We start from the raw sequence: 23,397 nt of genomic DNA, 5'->3' as shown, positions 1-23,397 counted from the left end.
CTCACTTGTCCGCTGACCAGCCTGAGACAAACCGCGCATTGCAACTAGCCCAGAAGCAACTGCAACTAATAGCCCTAGATAGCGCAAAACAGGCACACACAGCGATGCGAGCAAAAATATACGAAACAGGGGACAAAGCATGGAAGATACTAGCATGGCTAGAACGTAGAGACCAGGGCCTCATCCAGGTTAGAAGACTAATAGGAGAAGACCTGGAACCAATAGTAGCAGATCAGGAGATAGCTGAGTGTTTCGCAAGATACTATGCTAAACTATACAAAGCGCCATCATCACCGCCCATCGATAAAATCCTAAGAGAAATCGCCCTCCCTACCCTAAATGCGCAACAATCCAACTTATTAGAGCAAGAAATTACCGAAGAAGAAATAACCCAGGCCATGGCAGAACTTCAAACGGGCAAAACACCAGGCCCAAATGGCTTTCCTGTCGAATTATGGAAGAGGATAGGTGCAAATGTAATCTCCCCGCACTTGCTACGGCTATTCCAACACTCGCACTCACAAGGATGTCTCCCCTCAGACTTAAGGAAAGCCACGATAATAGTTCTACCCAAAATAGATAAACCACCCGACATGTGGAGCTCCTATAGACCCATCTCCCTTATAAACTGTGAGGCCAAAATACTCGCAAAAGGTACTGGCCAACGGGCTACATCAAGTTATACAAACACTGGTACACCCGGGCCAGTGTGGTTTTATGCCACAGCGATCCACGAGACAAAACATATATAGACTACACACAGCACTAGAAAAACTGCCTGAACTACAGGACCCCCTAGCCCTACTCGCCATAGAGCTTTTGATTCAATCTATTGGGAAGCAATCTGGGCTATCATGTAACGTACGGGTGTTGGACCGCACTTTCTAAGTTGGGTCAAAATGCTGTATAAACTCCCCGAAGCAGTAACTAAGGTTAACGGACACGTCTCAAACCCCTTCCACTTAGGCAGAGGCACGAGGCAAGGATGCCCCCTATCGGCTCTAATCTTTGCGTTAGCAATAGAACCCCTAGCAATCCTATTAGGTTCCGCACAAACATGGAGCGGCTTTAAATGGTCAGACGACTGGGAGGACAAAGTGTCCTTATACGCAGATGACCTGCTGGTGTACCCAGGAAACCCACGAGAAGCCTGCCCCATTGTGACGCAACTGTTAAAGAGATATAGCCTGTTTAGCGGTCTTCGTGTTAACTGGTCCAAGTCCATCCTATTCCCGCTGAAGCATGCAGAAAACGCGGTGCCAGATGAATGCCCTTTCCACGTTGTGAGAGATCAATTTAAATACCTGGGCATACAGATTAAGAATAATCTATCAGATGTGATCCAAAATTTACACCCAGTAACAATGAGATTCAAGGAAGACGTCCGCCACTGGATGTCACTGCCCCTAACTCTACTTGAACGTGCTGCGCTCTTCAAAATGATAGCCCTTCCCCGCTTTCTTTACATATTACAAAACGCCCCATTACCCATAGCACCCGGTGAATTCTAAAAAATAGACCAGACACTTAGAAAATTGTTATGGAAAGGGTGTCACCCACGCCAAGCACTCAGTAACCTACTAAGGTCCATATGGGAGGGTGGAATTGGACTCCCCCGACTACAGCCCTATCATTGGGCCAGTCAACTGGCAACAGTGAACGACAGACTTCACGGAGACATCACACTACCACATAACAGAATACAAGATCCCAATCCGCAAGAAAGACCCATCCTGAAATACCTCTATTGCAAAAAAGACCGCCTTGGTATCCTGTCCATGCGGTCACACACAACCCAGGTATGGTCAGACGCACATAAATATCTAGATTGGGACAAAAAACTAACATCAGCACAACCACTGTGGAACAACAAGCACCTCCCAGAAGTGAGTAAGTTACCTAAATGGCAGGTTTGGTCCCAACTAGGCATCATGAAAATCGGGGGAATGTAGTGAATGCAAACAGAATAATTCCATTTGCAGACCTAACCACCACTTTTGCACTCCCCCCAAATGAACAATATCATCACACAGAACTTACACACGCACTACAAGTCCACCTTCCCGAAATGTCCAACATGCCTGACTACACCCCACTGGAGCACAATCTATTCCCAGCAATGATTAAGCACAAAGTCCACCATGTATAGTGTCATAACCTCCTTCAATACTAAAGAATTATCAAGCCTAAAAGCCAAAAGGGAAAGGGATGTAGGCGCTATACTCCCAGAGGAATGGATAACCGCACTGATGTTCCCCAGGGAATCAATTATCTCCTCCAGACTAAGACTAATCCAACTGAAGATTCTGCACAGAATCTATTACCCAAGGGTAGCATTATTCAAATGGGGGAGAACCGCCAACTCATCCTGTCTGAGGTGTAAAAGTGAAGAGGGTACCTACTACCACATACTCTGGGAAAGTACTCCTTTCCAACATTACTGGCAGAGGTGCTGCGATGAACTGTCAAGGGTAATGGGTAAACCGATCCACAGAAGCCCCAAGCAACTGCTTCTGGGGATAGAAGATGATACCGAGCTATCAAGGTACGAATAATTGTTCCTATCTACCACCACTGCACTAATCAAGATAAATATAGCGCAACTTTGGGGCTCTGAACTGTCACCGCGTTATGAACAATGGACCACAGAGGTGAACATTTGCATTGCTATGGAAAAAAAGTTTACACAGCCAGGGGTTGCCCAGAAAAAGCCTTGAAAATATGGCAAAAATGGAAGGAAGCACATTGACAGAAAATCGATACTTTCGGCTTGTGCTGTCACTCGAGGACATGCACAGGGAATCGAACTCACGAGATACTAGCACATCAAACATAATTAGAAGTGTCCAGAGACTCCATCGACCTGATGAAATGGTGTTGATTCGTTGTTGGGTGGGAGAGGAAAGTTGTTACCTCGCTGCGCGAGGCTGTATGTTCTATGTCTCCCCTCCTCCCTTCCTCTCTCTCTCCTTCCTTTTCCCTTTTTTTCATGTTATTTAAATCAATAAAATATTTTATTTAAAAAAAAATAATGAATAAATAAAAATAACAAAAAAGGAGGGTGCAGGGACGCCTTCCCCTCTTCTAGGATTTTGCATTCTTTCTTGATAGATTTAGATATTTTGTTACAGATGCTGACAAAACCATTCTCTTTATTCTTGTTTTTTTGACGCCCATATTCCAGATGGCCTCTATTGTTGCTTCTAGCTCTTTTACATGATTGTTTTAGAAGGGGTTCGGGGTAACCTCTACCCATTCGCTTTTTCTTTAATGTTTTTGCCTATGTGTGATGAAGTGGAGACAGGCTGCAGAACACTAGGGAGAAACATTCAAGACCAATGGGACAGCGGAGATGCCCAGGAAGGTGTGACTGAGTTGGCAGGGACAATAGGTGGCGAAGGCAGCTGCACAGTGAGGGTGAAAGGGGGGGGAGCTGCTGATAGACAAAGCGAGAGGGCAGTAATTGATGAGGGCTGCAGGGACTGAAAGAAGGAGGGACTAACAGGTTATTTTCTCTGACATAGGAAGCGGAAGAGCCGGAAAGCTTCATGTGGGCGTACTAGAGGAAGGAGAATGCTGTGAGAGGGAGTCTCAGCGGTGAGTGAATAAGTGTTTAAAACACATCAGCGGAGGTGCAGAGAGTTTCAGGCCCACGTTGAGGGCTGTGCAAATTATAAATTGCCCGCTAGGTTTTGCCCGCTGACTTGCCGCTGTGGAGAGAGGTCGCTCCCACCGGTGAAGTAAGAGTCATCGTGAAAGCCTGCGAAAGGTCCGGCGGCATCCCAAAGGGGTTGGGGAAAGGCAACCTGACTCTGGGCCAAATCGGAAGGAGTGGAGGCCAGTTCTGCCGAGAATGCATCAGTAAACTGATAAGGTTGTGAAATAACACCAGTTCCGCTGGGAGAGATGAAACTAAATAAAGTCAGTGGTGTTTACCTCATTAACCGCTTGTCTGTCCTTATTCCTGGGACCGCATCGTGACACTCTTTCATAATCCGACTTAACAGAGCTCTTTTTTCTTAGGCAAAGGAATTAACCAAAGGGAACTTTCTCCCTTATGTGTCTTGGGTGAAAGCTGTTGAATTTTAATAACATGTTTTTATTGATCTTCTTGTGGTATAGTTTGACCGAGAGAGTCTTTTTCTCCGTTTCCGCAAAAATCGTTATGTCCAAAAAGTTATTCTGCAACTTATCACATGTCATGCGGAATTGTAAGCACCTATCTTGGTGATTTAACCAATTAACGAAGACTTTAATCTGCTCCCCGTTGTTTCCTGCCCAAATCACTGAGACATTGTTGATGTACCTGTAATCTTTATGCCTCCTTGAGGCCAACTGGTCTCAGTACTATGGTAATGCAACCTGTAATTACTCTGCAGGTTTCTTTGGTTCTTCATCATCTGGAATATTTATTTGTTTTTTCATTTATAAACCGCACTATGTCCGTAGGCATCAATGTGCCGTTACAACCAGTTATAAATACAAAGAATACAGATAGTAGGGTACAGGGTACAGTGTTACAGCGTTCAGGTCAAGTTTATGCATTCCAGTGTGTGTAGTTATGCAAACAGCAAGGTTTTTAGTAATCTCCCGAATACCCAGTATTAGATTACCTTGAAGATCAAAGATGGAAGAGACATTACCATAACAGTAGTGTTAGCAGGGATTTCTGATAGGGACTTGGTCCATAGGGAAAGGGGGTTAGTGATCCTTCACAGAACGGGAGTCCTTATAGCCATGAGAGGTGTCTCTCCCTACGAGGTGCCACTTCCCACCAACCCTAGGCTATTGGGTAATAGCCTCACATATAAGGGCTCTACCCTAGGGAGAAGTGACGAGAACCCGTGAATCGTCACAGCCAACATTAAAACCTGTCATGTATGTCAGAAAACTACAAGTCAAGCAGTCCCTCCAGCACCCTTCCAACCACTCCCTACTCCCCATCTCCCGCACTGGGATGGTTATTGCCGGACCCCTTGGACCAGGTAGGCTAGGAAATAAGTTCATATTGGTCATAGTTAATTATTCCACAAAATATCCAGAAGGTTTGGCACTCCAAAACACCACTAGTCCGCAGATTTGAAGAATCTTCCCTTTCTAGGGAAATCTTGACCATTCAAGAGACCACCTCCATGTCTAAAATCATGTCAGAGGTGAGGGAAATATTACAGATTAAGACCTTACAGACCTTGTTTACCACCCACAGACAGGCTTGTCGAACACTTCAGACACTGAAAATTATCTTGAAAAAACTGGTAGAAGCGGACAGCAAAAATTGGGATGTGACGATACCTTGGGCCCTTTTCAAAGTAAGAAAATCAATCCAGGCTAGGGTACTCTCCCATTGAGCTCCTTGATGGAAAGGAAACAAGGGATGTCCTTAATATAAGGAGGGAAACCTGGGAGGAAAGGGAAGAGGCAGCTTTACCGATATCTCAGACAGCACAACATTTTAGACCGCACAAATCGTTAACATTTAGACCAGCCCCAAGCATATCAAAAGACCGGATATGACAAAGACAGTTGCCTGCTCATTCTCGGTAGGAAAAAAAGTATTAGTGTCATTACCCACCTCAGGCCAAAAATTGCAACATGGGACGTTCTCTATGAAATCAATGAAAAGAAAGGCCTCTATAATGACGTTGCTTCTGAACCAGATAGGAGGCAGAAAACTCAACTGTACCATGTAAATGTATAGTCCACCTTCTGAACAATCTAAAAGGGACCCAATACAGGGACAGTGCTCCTAGGAGACCTAAATAGATGGAAAGGGAGCACAAAAGATAAAGAGGCCATAAACCTCGAAATCGATCTACTCACCATCAACTATGTGGTGATAAATCGTGAATCAGCTTCTAAATCAGGAAACCAATTAGATTGGATCATCACAAACAACGTGGAATAGACTAACCAAGGTACCTTCCCCTGTATTTGGTCGGATCACCACAAACTAGAAGTAAAACTTACCTTAACGATCAACGTCAGGGAACATAGCAATTCTCCTAGGACAATCCAAGTAAGAAAGATCAAAAGAATCACGCCCCTCATCCTTTCGCAAGGTATTGATTATATCATGAATATTACTTCAGAGAATGGCTCATGTGACAAAATAGTGGAAACCTACAACAGCCACTTCTTGAAACTCGTAGATCAACATGTACCTATTAAAAACAAAAAAGTCAGACCCAATCACCAAAACTGATTTAACGCAGAAACCAATAGACTCAAAAAAGATAAAATAAAACTGTAAAGAATATGGCAAGAAGAGCCCTCAGAGAATAAAAAAAACTGGAAAACTTGGACAAATTATACAGAGCCAAATTGACAGAAACCAAAAGAAATCACTTCAACAAGCAGATTATTTCAGCGTCCAGTTCCACTAGTAAACTGTTTCAGATCTTAAAATCTATTGAGAAACCAGCAACCCCCCCAACCCCCCTTTGCAACCATCCAAACAAGACTGAAAAAGTACAGACGGCTTTTCACAACAAAATTCTAAAAGCCTGAGACACAATAAAAACATGTAAAATCGACAACCTTCACCCTTCATCGACATTAATGGAAGAACCAACCCACCTACAGGGACCTAAATTTCAGTTCACCCCTATAACCTAAAGGACATGAACTCTCTACTATTAACTGTACTTCTTGCACTGAAAACACATTATCACCTTAGTTAATATTGGACAATGCGGAGCTATATTTGCCCCATTCTTCGGTAGACTGACTAACGCATCGTTCAGAGATCGTAAAGTACTGCTAGCAAGAAAAACTGTCACGGTCACACCGCTTGTTAAAAAACCAGGCCTTGACCAACAGAATCCCTCAGATCTTCAGCCAATTACCAATTGCGATTTTCTGTAAAAAATCTTGGACAAAATTGCAACAAGCCAACTACAGGATCATGTGGACAAATATGATCTTTTACATCCACAACAATCAGGATTTAGAAGGGCTCACAGAACAGAATCAGCCCTACCGGATCTTCAGACCAAGATGCTAAGCATCCTGGATGAGGGGAAGACAGGCTTACTGATACTTTTAGACCTCTCTGCAGATTGAGATTTGCTTGATCATCAGAAGCTCCGAGAGGCATTGGACAAATCAGGTAATTGCTACCCAGAAGCTATTGATCATTTGGGGAGAGAACTCCTCGTCTACCTGTCCAGTAGATTTCTGGGTGTGCCAGAAGGGGCTAGTTTTTCACCAATATTATTCAACCTATACCTACGCTGCTTATGCACACTATTGAAAGGTATGGGAGTATTCTTTACAAATTTTGTAGATGATACTCAACTGGTCATGGAGATAAGTGGTAATCACACCTTAGATAACACCAAGCTCTCGGCCATCAACAACGCTATTGAATCGTGGATGAAAACAAACTGGATGTGCCTTAACGGTAGTAAGACCGAATTATGACACTCCACAAACTAGAGACAAATTAGATCCTGCCTACGCATCCTTTAAAATATAAAGTCTACAATTGGAGTCTCAGACAAAGTTAAGACACTAGGTGTCTACTTACAGGCTCAAGTTGTATACCTGAAACATAATTGTCAATACCAGCAAAGACTTCTGAGACGAATGAGACCACTGCTGAACCAACAAAACTGTTCCATTATCGCCACAGCTACCATCCTCTCCAGGCTCAATTATGGTAATTTGCTAATGTTAGGAGCCAGCAGCAAATGTATTAAGCAGTGCCAGGTGATCCAAAATAACACTGTCTGGACCATCACAGGAAAAACCAAAAGAGAGCACATCACGAGCGACAGAAAATCCCTTCATTGGCTAGCCATACAAGACCAAATCGCCTTTAAATCACTGACCCTCGTCCACAACTGCCTCTTTGGAGACGCCCCTTCTTACCTAAAAAGACAGCTTACCCTTTACGAACCAAAACATACTCTTAGATCCAGTGCCCAAAGACTATTGCAGGTCAGCCGGTCAAAAAGAGCTAATGGACTAGGCAAAGCATTCTCCTCCAAAGTAACTACCAGATGAAATGATCTTCCAAACCATCTGAGAATAGATCCAACTACCTATGTTTCAGAAAGAAACTCGAAACCCTGCTCTTTAAATAATCAACTTCATCCATCTTGGCAGAAATTCCAAACGTAACACAGAAACACAGTTAGGTTACCATGTTGTCCTGTTTCCCCCATCATCCTTGTCTAGATGTTAGCGCCCTAATGCCTGCGGGCTATAAAAATATATGAATTAAATAAAATAAAAAATGTAAAAAGTGGAAGGTGGATCCCACTGAAAGCTTATCAACCACTATGGCTACAATACTGACTGAGGTGGATCAGGAGAATACCATGATCTCTCTTGAATTAACCCTAGAACAACAAGGGAATGTTAAGGACCTTTTACAAAAAAGTGTCCTGATGTCTTTAGTGACAAGCCTGGTCGGGTAAAAAATGTTGTACATGCCATTAGAACTCCCCAAAAGGAAAGTAGTGAATTTAAAGCTTTACTGGGTCCTTGAAGCCTGCAAGGAAATAATTCTCTGAGCAGCGGAAAAAAACATGCTCGAATTATAGGGTCTTCAGAGTCATTGATCATCACCAACAGTCCTGGTCTTGTGGAGGCTTTGCAGCGATTCTAATAAATTAAACTCCATTTCCCAATTTGTCAATCATCCCATACCTAGGATCGATGATTTGACCGACAAATTGGGAAAGGCACGATACATATCCACGATCGATCTAACTAAGCGCTATTGGCAGGTGCCACTGACCCCTTCTGATAAGGAGAAAAATGCTTTTTCCACTCCTCTGGCAATGTTCCAATTTAAGGGGTTACCTTTCGGGTAACACTGGGCCCCCGCTGCTTTCCAACGATTGATGGATCGAGTGTTGCAATTCTTTTCCCATTTCTGTTGTGCATACCTCAAAGACATCCTCCGTCAGAATGCAACATGAGATTAACATCTTTTTCACCTGTACGAAATAGTCAGGGCTTTACGAAAAGCAGGCTTGATGGCAAAGTGTAATTTAGCCCTGTCAGCAGTCAAGTACTTACAGTTTTTTGTAGGCAATACCGCAGGCAGAAAATGTTAAAGCTGGCCAACAGACTCCTGCCCCAAAAACAAAGAGATAACTTCACGTTTTGGGGTCTTACGGGCACCCACTGCAGACTAATACCCAATTACTCCACCCCGATGACGGGTTTAACCAATAAGCTCAAAAACATCCTATGTAACAAAGCTGTTCTCAAAGTCCCTGACTTTAATAAGTCATCTATCCTACAGACAAGACGCCTCGAAGCTGGGCCTGGGCACTCTTCTCTCCCAGGAATATGACGGCATAAATAAATCCTGTCTTATGCATCCGCCGCAAGTTATTTCTGAGAGAGCAGAACTTTGCCACAATGGAGTTGGAAGCTTTGGCCATTGAATGGGCAGTTACGAATCTCAAATATAATTGATCCGGTCGGAGGTTCTGACTAGTAACTGGTCATTCCCCACTTGTTTGGCTAAGTCTTATGAAGGATTCCAACACTTGCAATTTGCAATGGTTACCTTGACCTACAGCCCTTCTGTTTCACTGTGGAGCATAGATGAGGAAAGAGCAAGGGAATGTTGATTTCCTCATCAGATTCCCCATCAGTAAAGAAGGGGAAGCCAAAAGCCCAAGGGAAGGGGTATGTGACGAATCGAGGGATTCAGTCGCGTTCCCCAAGGGGGAGCCTCTTCCTCTAAGGCTAGGGAGGTGAGCCCACCAGGAAACCTTCCTCTTAGGGGTGGCAGTAAGTGGGATAAAGACTCCCTTTCCAATGAGGAACTCCCTTTTCATTATCCTCACAAACCCAATACCATTCGACAATCAGACAACTCTTACATATGTTAATGTGATGTAACACCAGGAGACAAATATCAGCTTGGTACTTTGAACAGTAAGAGCATAGGAGTGATGAATACCTGTCTGTATTTCACAGATGAACAAGCCAAAAGGAGTTATAAAAGAACACCAACATAAAGGAAGGACTTTGCTGAGAAGCTGAGGAAGCCCCAGCATTGCGTGATAAAAGTGGGCGGGCCAAGTGAACCAGAGAGAGAGAGAGAGAGAGACCCGGGAGTTTCAAACCAGCTGGAGAAACTCCAGGAATATGCTGGTTTACATGGCGGTGAGCCGCAACCGAGACATGGTCCCCGAGGTGCACAGTCTGGAGAGCAGAGTGGAGGAAGCCTACCAAGAGGCTGAGAGCCCTTGGAGGGTCCTTCAATACGGGCCGATGAGAAGCCCCAACCCTGACATGCCTGAAGGCAAGCCCGCCAGGAACAGACCGTGACAGGTCTATTTATGCAGACAGATTCCCAAGGGGGAATGAAGAGAGAAGGGTGGTTGCTTGAGCGGGGAGGGACGGGAGAACCGTGCCGGTGCCGATACAACACTTGGACACAGTATGTGTCAATAAATAGACGGAAGAAGGCAGAGAAACCAGCCTGACGAAGAACTAAATGGAAGCAAGGAATCATGCACAACCGGTGATGCAGCCCCATTACACCCAAGGTAAAGGGGAAGAGCTGGAGAACAGGGAAAGGGGCGTTAAAGCTAAATGGGACAGCCATATCCAAAAGTGTGTGAAACCCGAATATAAAGATTGGAGTGATCATACTCGTCACAGTGAGTGGCAAAGCTATGAGCATAAGGGTCAAACAAGAGCTCCACCTACCTAGTTTAATAAGGAAATGACAAAGGGAGAGAAAGAGAATGGCGATCAGAAACAACGTTGCTGTCTTCCAAGGAGAGAGAAGAGTTGTGCATTTAAGAAACAGAGGAGGCCCTGAGAGAACTGGAAAAAAAATCAAAAAGGAACCAATATATAAGGGCCTCGAAGAGCCCCTATAAAGAACTAGAGGACTTTACAAGAGATAGCAAAGGACTATCTGAAAATCCCGTTCTGAGGGGAACTGTGCTTAAAAAGCATTCCAGGAGAAGGGAGTAATTCTCCTGGACTTTCTGTTTAGAAATAGTGGTAGGGTTAGAGTAGGTTAGTTTCGAGACAAAGGACAGACTTTTGATTACAGACTTCCCTATTGACGACTAGCACCCTGGTTTAGTACCGTTGGATAGGGAAACACTTAGGATAGGGAAAATGTGACATTTTTAAAAAAATGTTATTATAAACCTTGTTGAAATTGGTGGCACCCATTGATCGGTCTCCTCTTTCTGACTTAGCACACTAGCCATAATAAATTACAGGCCAAACTGATTCAACCATTGGAGCCCCTGTAGGTTAGGAGTTTCCCTAGGGAAGAACCAGAGATCCTAGCTCTCATGGGAATATAGTATTTATAGATATATATTTGTGTGTATTAAATTGAGCAAACTGCTCATGAAGGGAGATTTCAATAAAGGCCCATACAACGGGCCTGGTTCCAGACAGATGCTTGAATCTTGTAACCCAATGATAAAGCACTAATGTAATGTAGATGAGTGTGTGGTGTGTAACAAATCCAGGAAATGTGTTTACTCCTTAAGGGGGAAGCCACCCTCTTTGGGACTAGGGAGGTGAGCCTGCCACGCAAAAACTTCCCTAAGAGGACAGGGCAAGCGTGAACTTACTGACACTTACCACCCCATTAGGGGACAGGGGCACCCCAGGTGAGAATATTGTAAAATCTCCCTTAACGCCAGAGCCTCAATTGTTTGTTGGATGCATGGGGGCTGAACACAATAATAACGTATGCACCCTTTAATGTGCTTAGTTTGGCTGCCGAGTCCACCGGGATGCCAGAAACAAAGTACCAATTGTGTTTCATCTGTTGTTGCAGAGAGGAACGTAATTAACTGCAGGGAGACGAGCCAGCCGCTGTGGGAGGGACAACCTGAGCAAAGCAGCGCCCAGTGGAAGCCTACAATATAGCATGGAGCCAAGCCATCCTGGAGGAATATGTGGTAGGCGGAGGGATCTTGGAGCGTGCGAAACTGCAGATTCCAGGTGGCTGGAGAGCGCCAGAGACAAAGATCCCCCGGCAGAGAGAGACCAAACCACTCACCTCACAAGGACTAAGGGGGGGATACCAGGAACTAAACTTACGACATACAGACTTGCCCAAAGTCAGAAGCTTTCTCGTCTAGCCAGTTATTGATTACTTGACAATTACATATGAAATCTCAAAAACACACTTATGCATACATAGAAAACAGAGCAAAAACACTTCCGTTTTGTTTGCAGAAAGCAGAATACATCCTTTCAAAATCATACCTTGGCCCCCTTCGTCAAGAGCATGTATATTAAAGGGCACCCTACGCTTACCAGTAGCTTCAGTTTCTTTTGTCTTCAACTTCAAGTCCTCAATTACCAAGGAGACGTCTTTATCTCTAGATTCATTGCACTCTGCCAAGTGGAACAAAATGTCCGTGGTCTGCGTGTTCACTTCGTATGGAGAGATGGGTTTGTCGCCAAGTTTTTGTTTCAGCCAAGCAAGAATCTGTAGACGAAATTATTAAAACAATGTTAGGGTGGGGGAGGGTAAAGTAAGGTGATGTTCCATTCTAAAAAGGCTGAATCCTGTTGGCTCTCCGAGGTATTCTTCTAGCACATAAGGTAAGCTCCAGGGAAATGAACACCAAGCATAATATGCAGTGAGTGAACAAAGCAAAATGACTATCAGACATGGAAGACGCTGAATGCAGGTTCTGGTGGTGGGTACAGAATAGGAATGTGTCCTATGAGCAGAGGCAAATGTAACAATTTCCAGTTGCAACGTACAAGCTAGCCACAAAAAAAAAGTTACTCGCCACCTCAAAGCTATACATAGCACACCATTTCCTACTGACCAGGAGTCAATTATCAGATGCAACAACGCATATCCGTTCAAATGTTACCCATGAAACAAAGCTGCATAAAGTAACCAAAAAGGCACAAAGCTCCGAGGAATTTGATTAAAATATGGGACTACTAGAGAAAACCCGATGTCGTGAGATTGGTACAAAGTTCCCGGACATCAGAGCCAAACCATGAGCAAGGAGCAGGTCTGGCTTTGGTAGTAATATATGCTCACACAGTGTATACAATGTGTTTATTTTTGGCGTTTCAGAACACGCTAAAATGCAAATAATTGCTCCAGGACTGTGGAGAAAGGCCGAAGAACAAGAGCGGAGTGTACATTTTTCATAGACACGGATGGGTGAAATGCTGGGCATATGTTGCAAGATATGGGCACAGTGTAAGGGTACCAGCTACGGGTGCACAAGTAACTGGTACAGGCTGCAGGATAAGGGGACAGAAACAATTGGCAGGCTACGATCAGAGGATGCAATTCGGAACTAACAGCTGCAGGACACGGGCTGAACAATTACAACGTATATGTCACGGGTACAAGTTCATAGGATGCAGGCTAAATGTAAGGCCAGGGGTATAGCTTCAGGGAGGGGTGTATGGGGTATACCCACCATCATGTGTACCTAGTTGTCGAGTACTGCTGTGTCTGAAGGTTTGTGTTGCGACCAGTGTTATGGTGGCGAACAGTGCCCCCTGGTGGGCTCTCAATGTCAGTGGTTATCCTTACATATGTGATTTGGGCCCATTTTGTCAGATAAGAGCTGCTACGCAGCAAGCAAATTATGAGAAATGGGTCACGTTCATCCCTGATGACCCTTTCACGATAAAAATGCAACGTCTTCTTTTAAAGTGCTGTTGTTGGGATAGTTAGCTTTAAAATGCATATGGCCCATCACAGTTAGCAGTCCCAACAACAGTTTACAGCACCCGATTCGTAAACGTGTCCGAATAAAGTTCAACCAAATACTTTAAAAATCTACAGAGCTGCCCAACTGTTTGACAAGCAACGCCACAATTCAAGATTCACATTTTAGTCACATAATGCAAAGCACTCTGCTCCGAGTTTTAACATAATGAAAACTCGATGCAATTTTGATTAATAGTACAACCAAAATACAGAAGACAATGCAGAAATGTCAAGTTTCCCCAGCGTAACATTTAAATAGGGAATCCAGCCCTGCCTCCTTTTCTTGAATTCTGTCACCTCCCCATTTGTAATTGAAAAGCAAAACTAGAGTGGCACACACAGCTTAGATGCACCACTCACACGTGGCGTGGGGCATAGGGAGATCTCTAGTTTACAATTCTAAGCACGATCAGGGGATTATCAAATATAGCACCTTACAAACAAACAAATATTTATTTTTCAAAATCAGCCTACTGTTCATATCATTTAACTGTGCTCTCCACCTTGATGTGCAGAGTGGCTCAATGTCACCTGTGAGCAATTCACCAAGTGCATATTTTATTTTTACTTTGCATTGTGACATCTATAGTTGTGGGCTTATATTAGAGCTGCAATAGAGTAAGTGTACAAGAATGCAATGAAAGAAACAAACAAGATCGGGACACGATGTCAAGGGCCATCTCTTTGCATCACAACCTCCAAGTATGGTCTGATGATAAAGTAGGTGACGAGCGGTTTGACCTAACTTTTCAGCCAATAACGCTTTACATTTTATGATTTGTAGGCCCAAAGCTATAGGAAAACCTAAATAACGTGTCCTAGATCTTAAACTGTTTTTGACAGCAGAGCCAGTGCTGGGTGGAGGTGTCAGACATGTTATTGGGCCATTTAAAAATACTTAAACATTTGTTGAAAAGTAGCTTCTTCTCTGTAGATCAATCTGGCTGCACAGAGTGTTAGGTATTCTACAAGTCCAGCACCTACGCCAATATCATGCTGCCAATCTGCTACTTGTACATCTGCATTTATAAGGAGAAATGTAAACTTCACTACAGTGTAAGGGAGCAAAGAAGCTCAGGCTAAAATCAACCAGGCCTGTAGAAAGTCTATCTAGTGTGTTAAAATATAGTACCTTTGATTATGCATATTTTTCAGAAATTAGTGTAAAAGGAGAAGTGCAGTTAGATGCAAAGAGCTGTGCAAGTAGATTGTCAAGAATATTGCCCTTCCAAACATTCTGACTTATAAGTTACTTTGCACGTCGACGACTAAACCATTCAATCTATATATACTGCTCCCCCAAATTGCTAGCTGAGGAATCTTACTATTACACCCTTATAATTTCTGGCTAAGATATGTCAGTGGCAGGACAACGAGGGTGCCGAGCACGGGGCTCCTGTTCAGCACCCGCATTGTCCTTACACAGACCATTACAATGCAAGCCATTAGACGTTGATTGGAGGGAAGAAATGTGAATGGGGGTGATCAGAAGTGATAAGGGTGCATAATGCTGCATGTTTTATGAATTATGACTATAGTTTTAAAGCCGAAGGGGGATTAGTTAGGCTCGCATTAATCTGCATGATGCTATTGTGACTTTGCATGCAGGATGGGAAGAATAGGATTAAAGCCATACACGTATTGATCAACATATTTCTATGACGATGCATATAGTGCATATTTAGTTTATAAGGAAAGGCTAGTTTATTATGTAATGTGGTTTGCTTCCAAGGAATTCCTATAAAGTATTATTTAAGCACATGAAATGCAAAGCAAAACCTTAATAAAATATCTATATCAACAAAACCTGGGAAGATGGATTACTTAAATTGTCCCTATCCCGGTTTCATCATTTAACCAAAGTGTGTGATCCTGGACGAATCATTTAAATTGCACTGTATCTTATCTGCAGCTCTGTAAGTGATTCACTTCATGTTAACATATCATGCCGTTATAAAACAAAGCCTAATGACCATAGAGTTTCTCCATATATAATAATAGTGCAATGAAGGTATTTTGCACCACAAAGTTAATTGCCACTTGGCTTACTTATAACTAAGTATCAAAGACTGAGGGTACTCCTTGCAACGTCCTTTTCTGTGAAGCCACTTCTGTTGGTACAATCAATATGCACATTTGGAGGTTTGCATGTATTTTGCCCTACAGATCTTGGACAGAGCTCTGATATATGAGTTTACTGCATCTGTAATGGTCCTGCCGTTTTATTTTTGTTCTTATTTTTATGTGTCGAAATGCCAACTGCCACTAATGTAACCAAAAAAAAGTTGCTCTGGAGCAGGGGGAGGGGTTGGTATAGTAAGAGGAGCGTGGGGGAGAGGTCGAATTGCGTGAATGAGACCATATGGAATCGCGCTCACTCACATACTCCCCTGTTTCTCCCTTAACATGGGAACTTATGAAAGTTTATGGAGAGCATTTTGCAGGGAAATGACAGAAATTGTGCACATTATAAACATGCCCTGGGTTTCTATTATCTCTGCATGTCATGCATTTGTGGTATCAGGGATGGCCTGAGGCATGGGCAGTGTGCGCCGACGCCCCGGGCAACGCGCTTTTAGGGGCCCCACAGCCACCAGCTGCCAAGAGAATACGAAGTAATACACATTTCTTTTAACATAGGCTGCGCTGATTCAGGCCAGAGGGCTGTTTTTTGTGCCCGTCTCAGCGTGGCGGCACTCTCCGATTCAAACCCCCCGTGACTCTTCTAGACACAAATGTCCCCCTCTACAACCTTCACAGCAGCCCATGAGACCCCGGGGGCTTCCCAGGACTTATCACGCTCTTTGTTTTAGCAGAGCGTTTAAAGTGGAAGCTCTTTACAATTAATGGTCCATTTAAGAGCCATTGTTTTGGACAAGGCATTCAAAAGGGGGATTTTATTCTGAAAGGGCATACAAAAAAAAAACCTACTCGCAGCCATAATCTGACGACTTTGAAGACAGTCAAAATATGTAAACAAAAAAATAAATAAAAGAGTTCTGAACTATTTCTCTAGTTTTCAAGTGTCCACTTGTAGTGTGTCAAATACATATTTTTTTGTAGAATGACACATTTCACTCGCATCATACAAAGCATGCCTTTTTCAAAATCGTACAAAACACCTGGATACCTTTTCACATTGTCTTTTGTTATGAGTGTAAGGGCCTGACTTTTCAAGTCTTCTTTATAAAACAGAGTATTGTTGGAAGCCAAACATTGTGCTGGAGAGGGCAAAGGATCAGCAGGCAAATTGGTTGGGACGCAGTTGCTGTACTGAACATTTTTTCCCCTGGTCCTGTGCTGATTTTCAATGTACAAGTTGAGGGTGCATTTGGGTTGACAGCATCCGCCCACTTTATACATACACACTAGAAACGCCATTACCTCCACGTCCACTTTATCTCGTCCCAGTACTTACCTCATGAGGCCCATGCCTCTGAACACGGGACCTTCTTCTATTTCTTTAAATCCCCATAACTCCTCCCCCACATCCACGTCACTCAAGTTTAATTTTTCCTGCCTCCGGCAGGTTGGACTTTTTCTTCCCGGTGCGGTGCACCGGGGAGCACCGATTGCTGGCCCCATGGGAGGGGGGCTGTGTGGCGGGGACTTTGGCTCCCTCGGGTGCAGCGTTGCTCCTGGTCCCCCTGCAGGGCTTGGGGTCCCGGTTGAGCAGGATTGCCTCGCTCGGTTCTTTGCTGGGATCCAGACAGCAGCGTGGGCATTGTGTCCCGGGTCCTGCTGGGCCCGGGGGAAGGTAAGGAGAGGGGAGGGGGCTCTGTGCTTGCCATTTTTCCCCTCTCCTGCTGGTATGGCCATCTTGGCGTCCCATTCATGCCGGCTCCTTGGTGTGCCTTACAAAGGCAGGTGCCTTGCCCGGTTGTGTTTTGCAAGTTTGTAGGCCGGCGCGAGGACATCACAGCCCGGGTCCTGCAGGGCCCAGGATGCGGTAAGGAGTTGGGGGCTTTGTGAATGTTTGTGCCCCGATTCTCCTGCCGTTGGGGCCGTGCAACGACATGCCTCCCGTTTGATGCAGCGTTGCCTAGGGGATTGTTTTGTTTGGTTTTTGGTTGGTGCCTTCTGGAGGGGTGCCCATTGGTTCGACAGGTGGAGTATGGGGCTGCCAGCTACATGATGCAGGACTCAAGCCACCTCAAAGTCATGTGCTGTGTATGCAGGTGGTGAGTTAGTGGTGTGTTTGTGTCTGTGCTAGCCGTGGACGCAGACACATTGTTTTGTCCTCTTCCTCTGAACTGCGCTGGGGACGGACGAAGGAGATGGATTTGTTTTCCCTTGTCCGGCATGGAATTATGGAAACTGCTAATGCATCATGGAAGTAACGGCCATGCAAGGGGTTCCCAGTGTCTCTTCTTTTAGGGCGTAGGTCCTCTGGTGGCGACGTGTTGCTTTCACGCCTCCTCTCAGAAATGTGGAAGTAATATGGCAGATTGTGGCACATGTCTGTGCTTAAAGGCGTTCTCAGAGCCCCTGGTGCCGGTGGAGGGGGCTGTTCCTTCTGTGAGTTGTCCAGTATAGGCATACCCCAGGCATGGGGTTGCCTTTGGTGTCTGCTAGACGGGATGGCTTGCATTGCCCCGCTTGGTGACAGTACTCTACCCATTGACGCCAGCGTGGTGGCTCCTCTGTCAGCTGAGGGGGCCATGGTCTGCTGGACTACCAGGATGTCCTATATCTACCTTTAGATAGGTCCGATATTTTGGGGGGCTGACAAGCATGCTGTTATATTGCGGCGCAGACCTGCTTCAACGTCCTGTGATTTTCCTCTGGTGAAAATGCAGTGACTGGCTGTTTTCCCTGGCTCTGCGTCTCTATCTTCTCTGAGGTGTATGAGACCGGTGGGGTTTGGCTTCCTGGGTACTGGGCTCCTTCCGGAGGGGGTTATCAGTTGCCATTCCTGTCTCCTCCTGTCCAGATTTGCATGGTTAGGACTTGGCACCCAGCTCACGGACCGAGTAGTTGGCCATGGGATCGGTTCTCTCCGAATTGTTGTTCTGGGTTACCGTCTTGCCCATTCCTCTCCCTGTTCGAGGTCAAGTTTTCTACTTGCGGGTGTTCCTGGTCCCTATGCCTTCTAGGATGCGTCACCTGCTTATGTGTCTCGAGGCCCTGCACTGCTTCATACGGACGGAACTCTTCAACGTGGAGGCTTTGTAGAACGTACTCTGGATGTTGTGAAGGGGGGATTGGATGAGATCAAAGCGTTTTCAGTTCCTAGTGCTCCCGTCCGGGTTGCGATCGTCTCCCGAAGTGTTCTCCATGCTGGTGACTCCGCTGGTGGTGCATTTGCATCTGCAGGGAGTGCAGATTTTTTCCCTACCTGGCCGATTGGTTGGTCTAGGAGTCCTGTCAGCAAGCTGTCCTGCATCATCTTCCTTTAGTCTGCCAGGCATTACGGGACTGGGGTTTGAACTGGCGGAAGACTGAGCTGGAGCCTTCTCAGGATCTAGTTTTCATTGGGGCAGTGGTTTGCCCCTGGAAGGAGAGGTAGTTCCTGTCCCTAGAGAGGGTCAGTCGCTTGCTGACTGTTCTGATCAGGGTTCTCCAAAGGCAGTAGGTCTCGGCTCACCTGTTGCTGAAGTTCTGGGGCACGTGGCGTCTTGCGTGTTTTTCTAGTTCCTTGGGCCCATCTCCAGTTACGTCCCTTGGTGTTTTATCGTCCCCTGGCTCCCGATGTCTCAGCTTTCAAAGCTTTGATTTCAGTGTCCCCAGCGCTGCGGGTCTCCCTGCTATGGTGGCTGTGGGTTCCAAATCTACAGGCTGAGGTGACCATGGTCCTTCCTCCTGTGGCCTCTCTTGCTACCGACGCCAGCGGAATGGGTTTGGGGGCCTACATTGGGTGGTCCTCTCAGCTCAAGGGTTGTGAGATCTGGAGATAGGCGTCGATCATCCAATTGGCGAGAGTTGTGTGCCATTCGCCGAGCTCTGGTGTACTTCGTGGGGTTGCTGGACGGTCAGGCGATTTTGGTCAGCACGGACAATACAAAGGCCTTGGCATATGTCAACCGCCAAAGGGGTCCCGGCCGCTCCTTGAATGCTCTGGCAGCTCTGATAGGCACCTGGGGGGAAATCGAATCTGGTGTCTCTGGAAGCGTCACATATCAAGGGGGTGGACAATGTTCGAGCAGATCTTCTCAGATGCCGGTTTCACTCCTCTGCGGAACTGGTCCTGTCGGCCCAGGTCTTTGCGGAGATCTGTGTCAGATTCGGGACCCCTGTTCTAGACCTGTTTGCATTCCCGACCTCAGCAAAATTCCCCTCTTCTGCTCTCGGTTTCAGGCCGAGGGGGTTTTGGGGAGTGGCGCCCTCTCTGTACAGTGGCCTTGGGGTTTCCTTTATGCCTTTCTGCCTATTCCCCTTCTGCCCCGGGTGGTTCGGCGCATCAGAGTGTCCAGGGTGACTGTGTTGTTGTTAGCTCAGTTCTGGTCCCACCGGTGTTGGTTCCACTCTCTGTTGGAGCTTCGGTCCCAGGAACCTTGGCTAATTCCGAAGTGGCTTTGTCCCCTTCAAGGGGATCTGCGATTGGAAGTCCGCCAAATGCAATGGGCAGTGTGGCTATTGCATGGTCTAGGCTGATATCTCAGGGGTTCTCAGGTCCGTAAGTCGAATCCATAATGAATGCTCTTAGACCTTCCACTCTGAAGGTGTACGGCAGGCATTGGGGCCATTTCCGAGACTGGTATGGGCGGTCTGGGATCCCTCCCCTGCGTTCTGGCCTACCTGCTATCCTTCAATTCCTCCAGGAGGGGTTTTGACAAGGGCTTGGCAGTTTTTCTACGCTTTGCTCTCAGTGGGCCTCCATTAAATTCCTTTTGGAGGACTCGGATGGTCACTTGGATGGGGAGGTGTTGGTGGGAAAGTTGCTCTGGGCTTTTTCTTCTTCCCATCCTTGTACTTATAAAGGGCTTCCCCCTTGGGATCTTCCTCTTGTCTTACAGATCCTTCAAGGGCCTTCTTTTGAGCCCATTTCGTAGATTAATATTAAACATCTTACACTGAAACGCGCCTTTCTTATTGCCATCACTTCTGCCCGTAGGCTTGGGGAGATTGGGGCTCTGTTATGTCACCCTCTTTTCCTGAGGGGGCTGCCGGACTCTGTGGTGCTGAGGTGTGGTCCGAAGTTTCTCCCTAAGGTTGTGTCTCCGTTTTCACACCTTTCAGGATCTGGTTCTCCCTGCCTTCTTTCATGATGTGAAAACACCTGAGGAGGTGGCTTGGCAGAACATTGATGTCCGGCGGGCAGTGTTGGAGTATTTGGCTAGGGGACTCTTTTCCGCCAATCTGATAGTCTTCCGATTGCTTTTGGTCCGGCTGGGGCTGGGCGTAAGGCATCTGTGGTTTCCATTTGCTGGTGGTTCCGTGTTGTGGTCTCCATGGCTTATGTGGCTTCTGGCCTGCCTGTGCCTGCGCACATTCAGGGGCGGTCCACCAGGGGTTTGGCGGCTTCCTGGACCGATGCAAGGAGATTTGTATGGCTGCCGCCTGGGCTGGTCTAAGCACTTTCATCAACCGCTATGGATTGAGTTTCTCCCACTCTAGGATTGGTTCCTTCAGGGTTGGAGTTTTGTCTGTGGGGTTGTGAATTAAGAGTTATTGTGGGTGTGTGTTTTGCTGCACCGTTTTTGGATCTGTGCCTCATTGGTACCTTTTCCCCGTTGCTGCTTTGGTATACCTCATGAGGTAAGTACTGCGAGGAGGAGGTAATGCTCCGATTACTTGCTGGCATTACTCCTAGTCCTACTCTTCCTCGTCACAGCACTGACGACCCTCCTCACCCTCCCTGCGGGGAAGGTCCCATGCTCCGGCTTGGTAATATGAAACTGAGTGACGTGGATGTGGGGGAAGAGTTATAGGGATTTAAAGAAATAGAAGAAGGTCCTGAGGCAGGGGCCTCATGAGGTAAGTAGTGTGACGAGGAAGATTAGGACTAGGAGTAACGAAGACTACGGTATAGCATTCCCCTTGGGTGTTTTTGAGGCCGGCATGCAAAAAACAGCTTGTTTGTTCAAGTGTTCGGGCTACAGGATTTGAACCAAGGTCCTCAAGTACTCAGGGCACGCACCCACAAAACCACATCAAAGTGCCTTCAAAGCACATGTCTTGTATTGGTATTTTGCTTTCAGTGGAATATTTCAAAATAGATTTTTGGGTTTAAAAGATGTGCATCTTTTATACTTTTCCAGCAGTGTAATGGGAAAATATTGTCTAGCTGGGCATTTTTCAGGTATGGATGATTACGTTTTTGAAAGACAATATTCATTTTTGTTCTGCTTTTACTTCTTTTAGGAAAAGCCAGTTGAATTACAGTTGAATTACATTTGTGTATTGCAGTTTAAGATACATGTATGTTAAAGAGTCGCCACATTTTTGGGGTACTTGACCCCAACATTTGAAGACCAACGAAATTGTTTACTCTGACTGCCTCACTACCTTCCCAGTAAATATGCTTTTCTTTGATTGAACTTAAAGAGAACAGCATTCTGGTTTAGGACACATCCCTCCTCTTCCATAGTTAAAACGTACAGTTACCTTAGGTATGCTTTGATTACTTACCAGTGATCTTCATTACTCTTTGTCATGATCTTCCTAGTCAAAGTACCTTCTTTTGAGGTGCCCCTTTCTACAAATGATTCAACACTATTTCTGCTACTTCAAAATAAGCCCCACTCCTGATATAGCCAAATGCATAACACTAACAGTTAAAATACTGAAAGTTAGTTTATTTGATTCCACGGATATTAATGACACATTTTGTGACTTCCGTTTCTGCGATGCCAATAAAGGGCCCACACATTTTTTTGTGGCCCAGGGCACCGCAAATCCTATAGCCGGTTCTGTCTGTTATGATTACATCACATGACATGATCATTGTTGTCATGACCTTAGAAGAAAGAAACGCTATGCCCGTCCTACCAAGAACTGCGAACACCAGCTACAAATAGAGGCTGCATGCAAGCTGGGAGCAGGGTGCAACTGTGTTTGATAGGGCTGGGTTATACGGTAATCTCAACCCACCTTTGGTGTCTGGGTGTCCATTGTTTCCGGGGTCAATAAATCACCGGGATCTTCGTGTTATCTCCTATCATAGATACTCCCGCTTCCCTTTCAAAGTGTATTAGTTCCAATCCGAGAAGCGGACCATGCAAACGCCCGCCTACTCTTCGTCACGTGACTTTGGATACGTTTAGTTCACCCGGTCTACTTTCCATCACGTGACTTTGGGCACGTTTAGTTCATCCAGTTTACTCTTCATCACGTGACTTTGGGCACGATTCGTTCACTACCTTACCTTGCACGTAGCGTGATGTCATATTTTTATCCCTCATTCTGATTTCCCTGAGCGTGAACCTGGAAGCTTTGGCTGCCAGCCAAGCTGCAAGAGTAACCAGAGTCTGTGTGGTCTTGGATTGCTGATATTAAAGTGGGCATACCAACATATCTGCAAGGCACTAGATTGAGCGTCCGACTTCATCCTCCACCTCATCGTGATTTTTGTGAGCGAGACCCGGGAAGGCTCTGGCTCGAAAAGCAACCGGAATCTGCCTGCTCTTGGGTGAATGGGATTAAAATGGGCATTTCTTCTGAATACAGTGGAATTTTCCGTAAGACACTAGATGGAGATGGGGGAAGCGGAAAATTACATTTACTTTTAAATCAATCATCTGTTCAACGTG

At 45.5% G+C, this 23,397-nt stretch overlaps 1 protein-coding gene across 4 annotated transcripts in view; it reads right to left on the bottom strand.

Annotated features, from left to right (window-relative positions):
* HAUS1 (HAUS augmin like complex subunit 1) overlaps positions 1-22,896 on the bottom strand; it is a 590,023-nt gene extending 567,127 nt beyond the window's left edge. For all 4 annotated transcript variants that reach the window (XM_069626901.1, XM_069626902.1, XM_069626903.1 and 1 more), the window contains exons 1-2: positions 22,739-22,896; positions 12,271-12,445 (exon numbers count right to left, since the gene is read on the bottom strand). In XM_069626901.1, coding sequence (XP_069483002.1) covers positions 12,271-12,445; positions 22,739-22,759 — 196 coding nt within the window. In that variant the 5' untranslated portion in view covers positions 22,760-22,896. The remainder of the gene's footprint in view (positions 1-12,270; positions 12,446-22,738) is intronic.
* Positions 22,897-23,397: the final 501 nt, after the last annotated feature.

Source organism: Ambystoma mexicanum, chromosome 6p (assembly GCF_040938575.1).
Source record: "Ambystoma mexicanum isolate Mex_15411 chromosome 6p, UKY_AmexF1_1, whole genome shotgun sequence".
In the NCBI taxonomy this organism is placed as follows: Eukaryota; Metazoa; Chordata; class Amphibia; order Caudata; family Ambystomatidae; genus Ambystoma; species Ambystoma mexicanum.
This window is presented reverse-complemented; position numbering and strand designations above follow the sequence as displayed.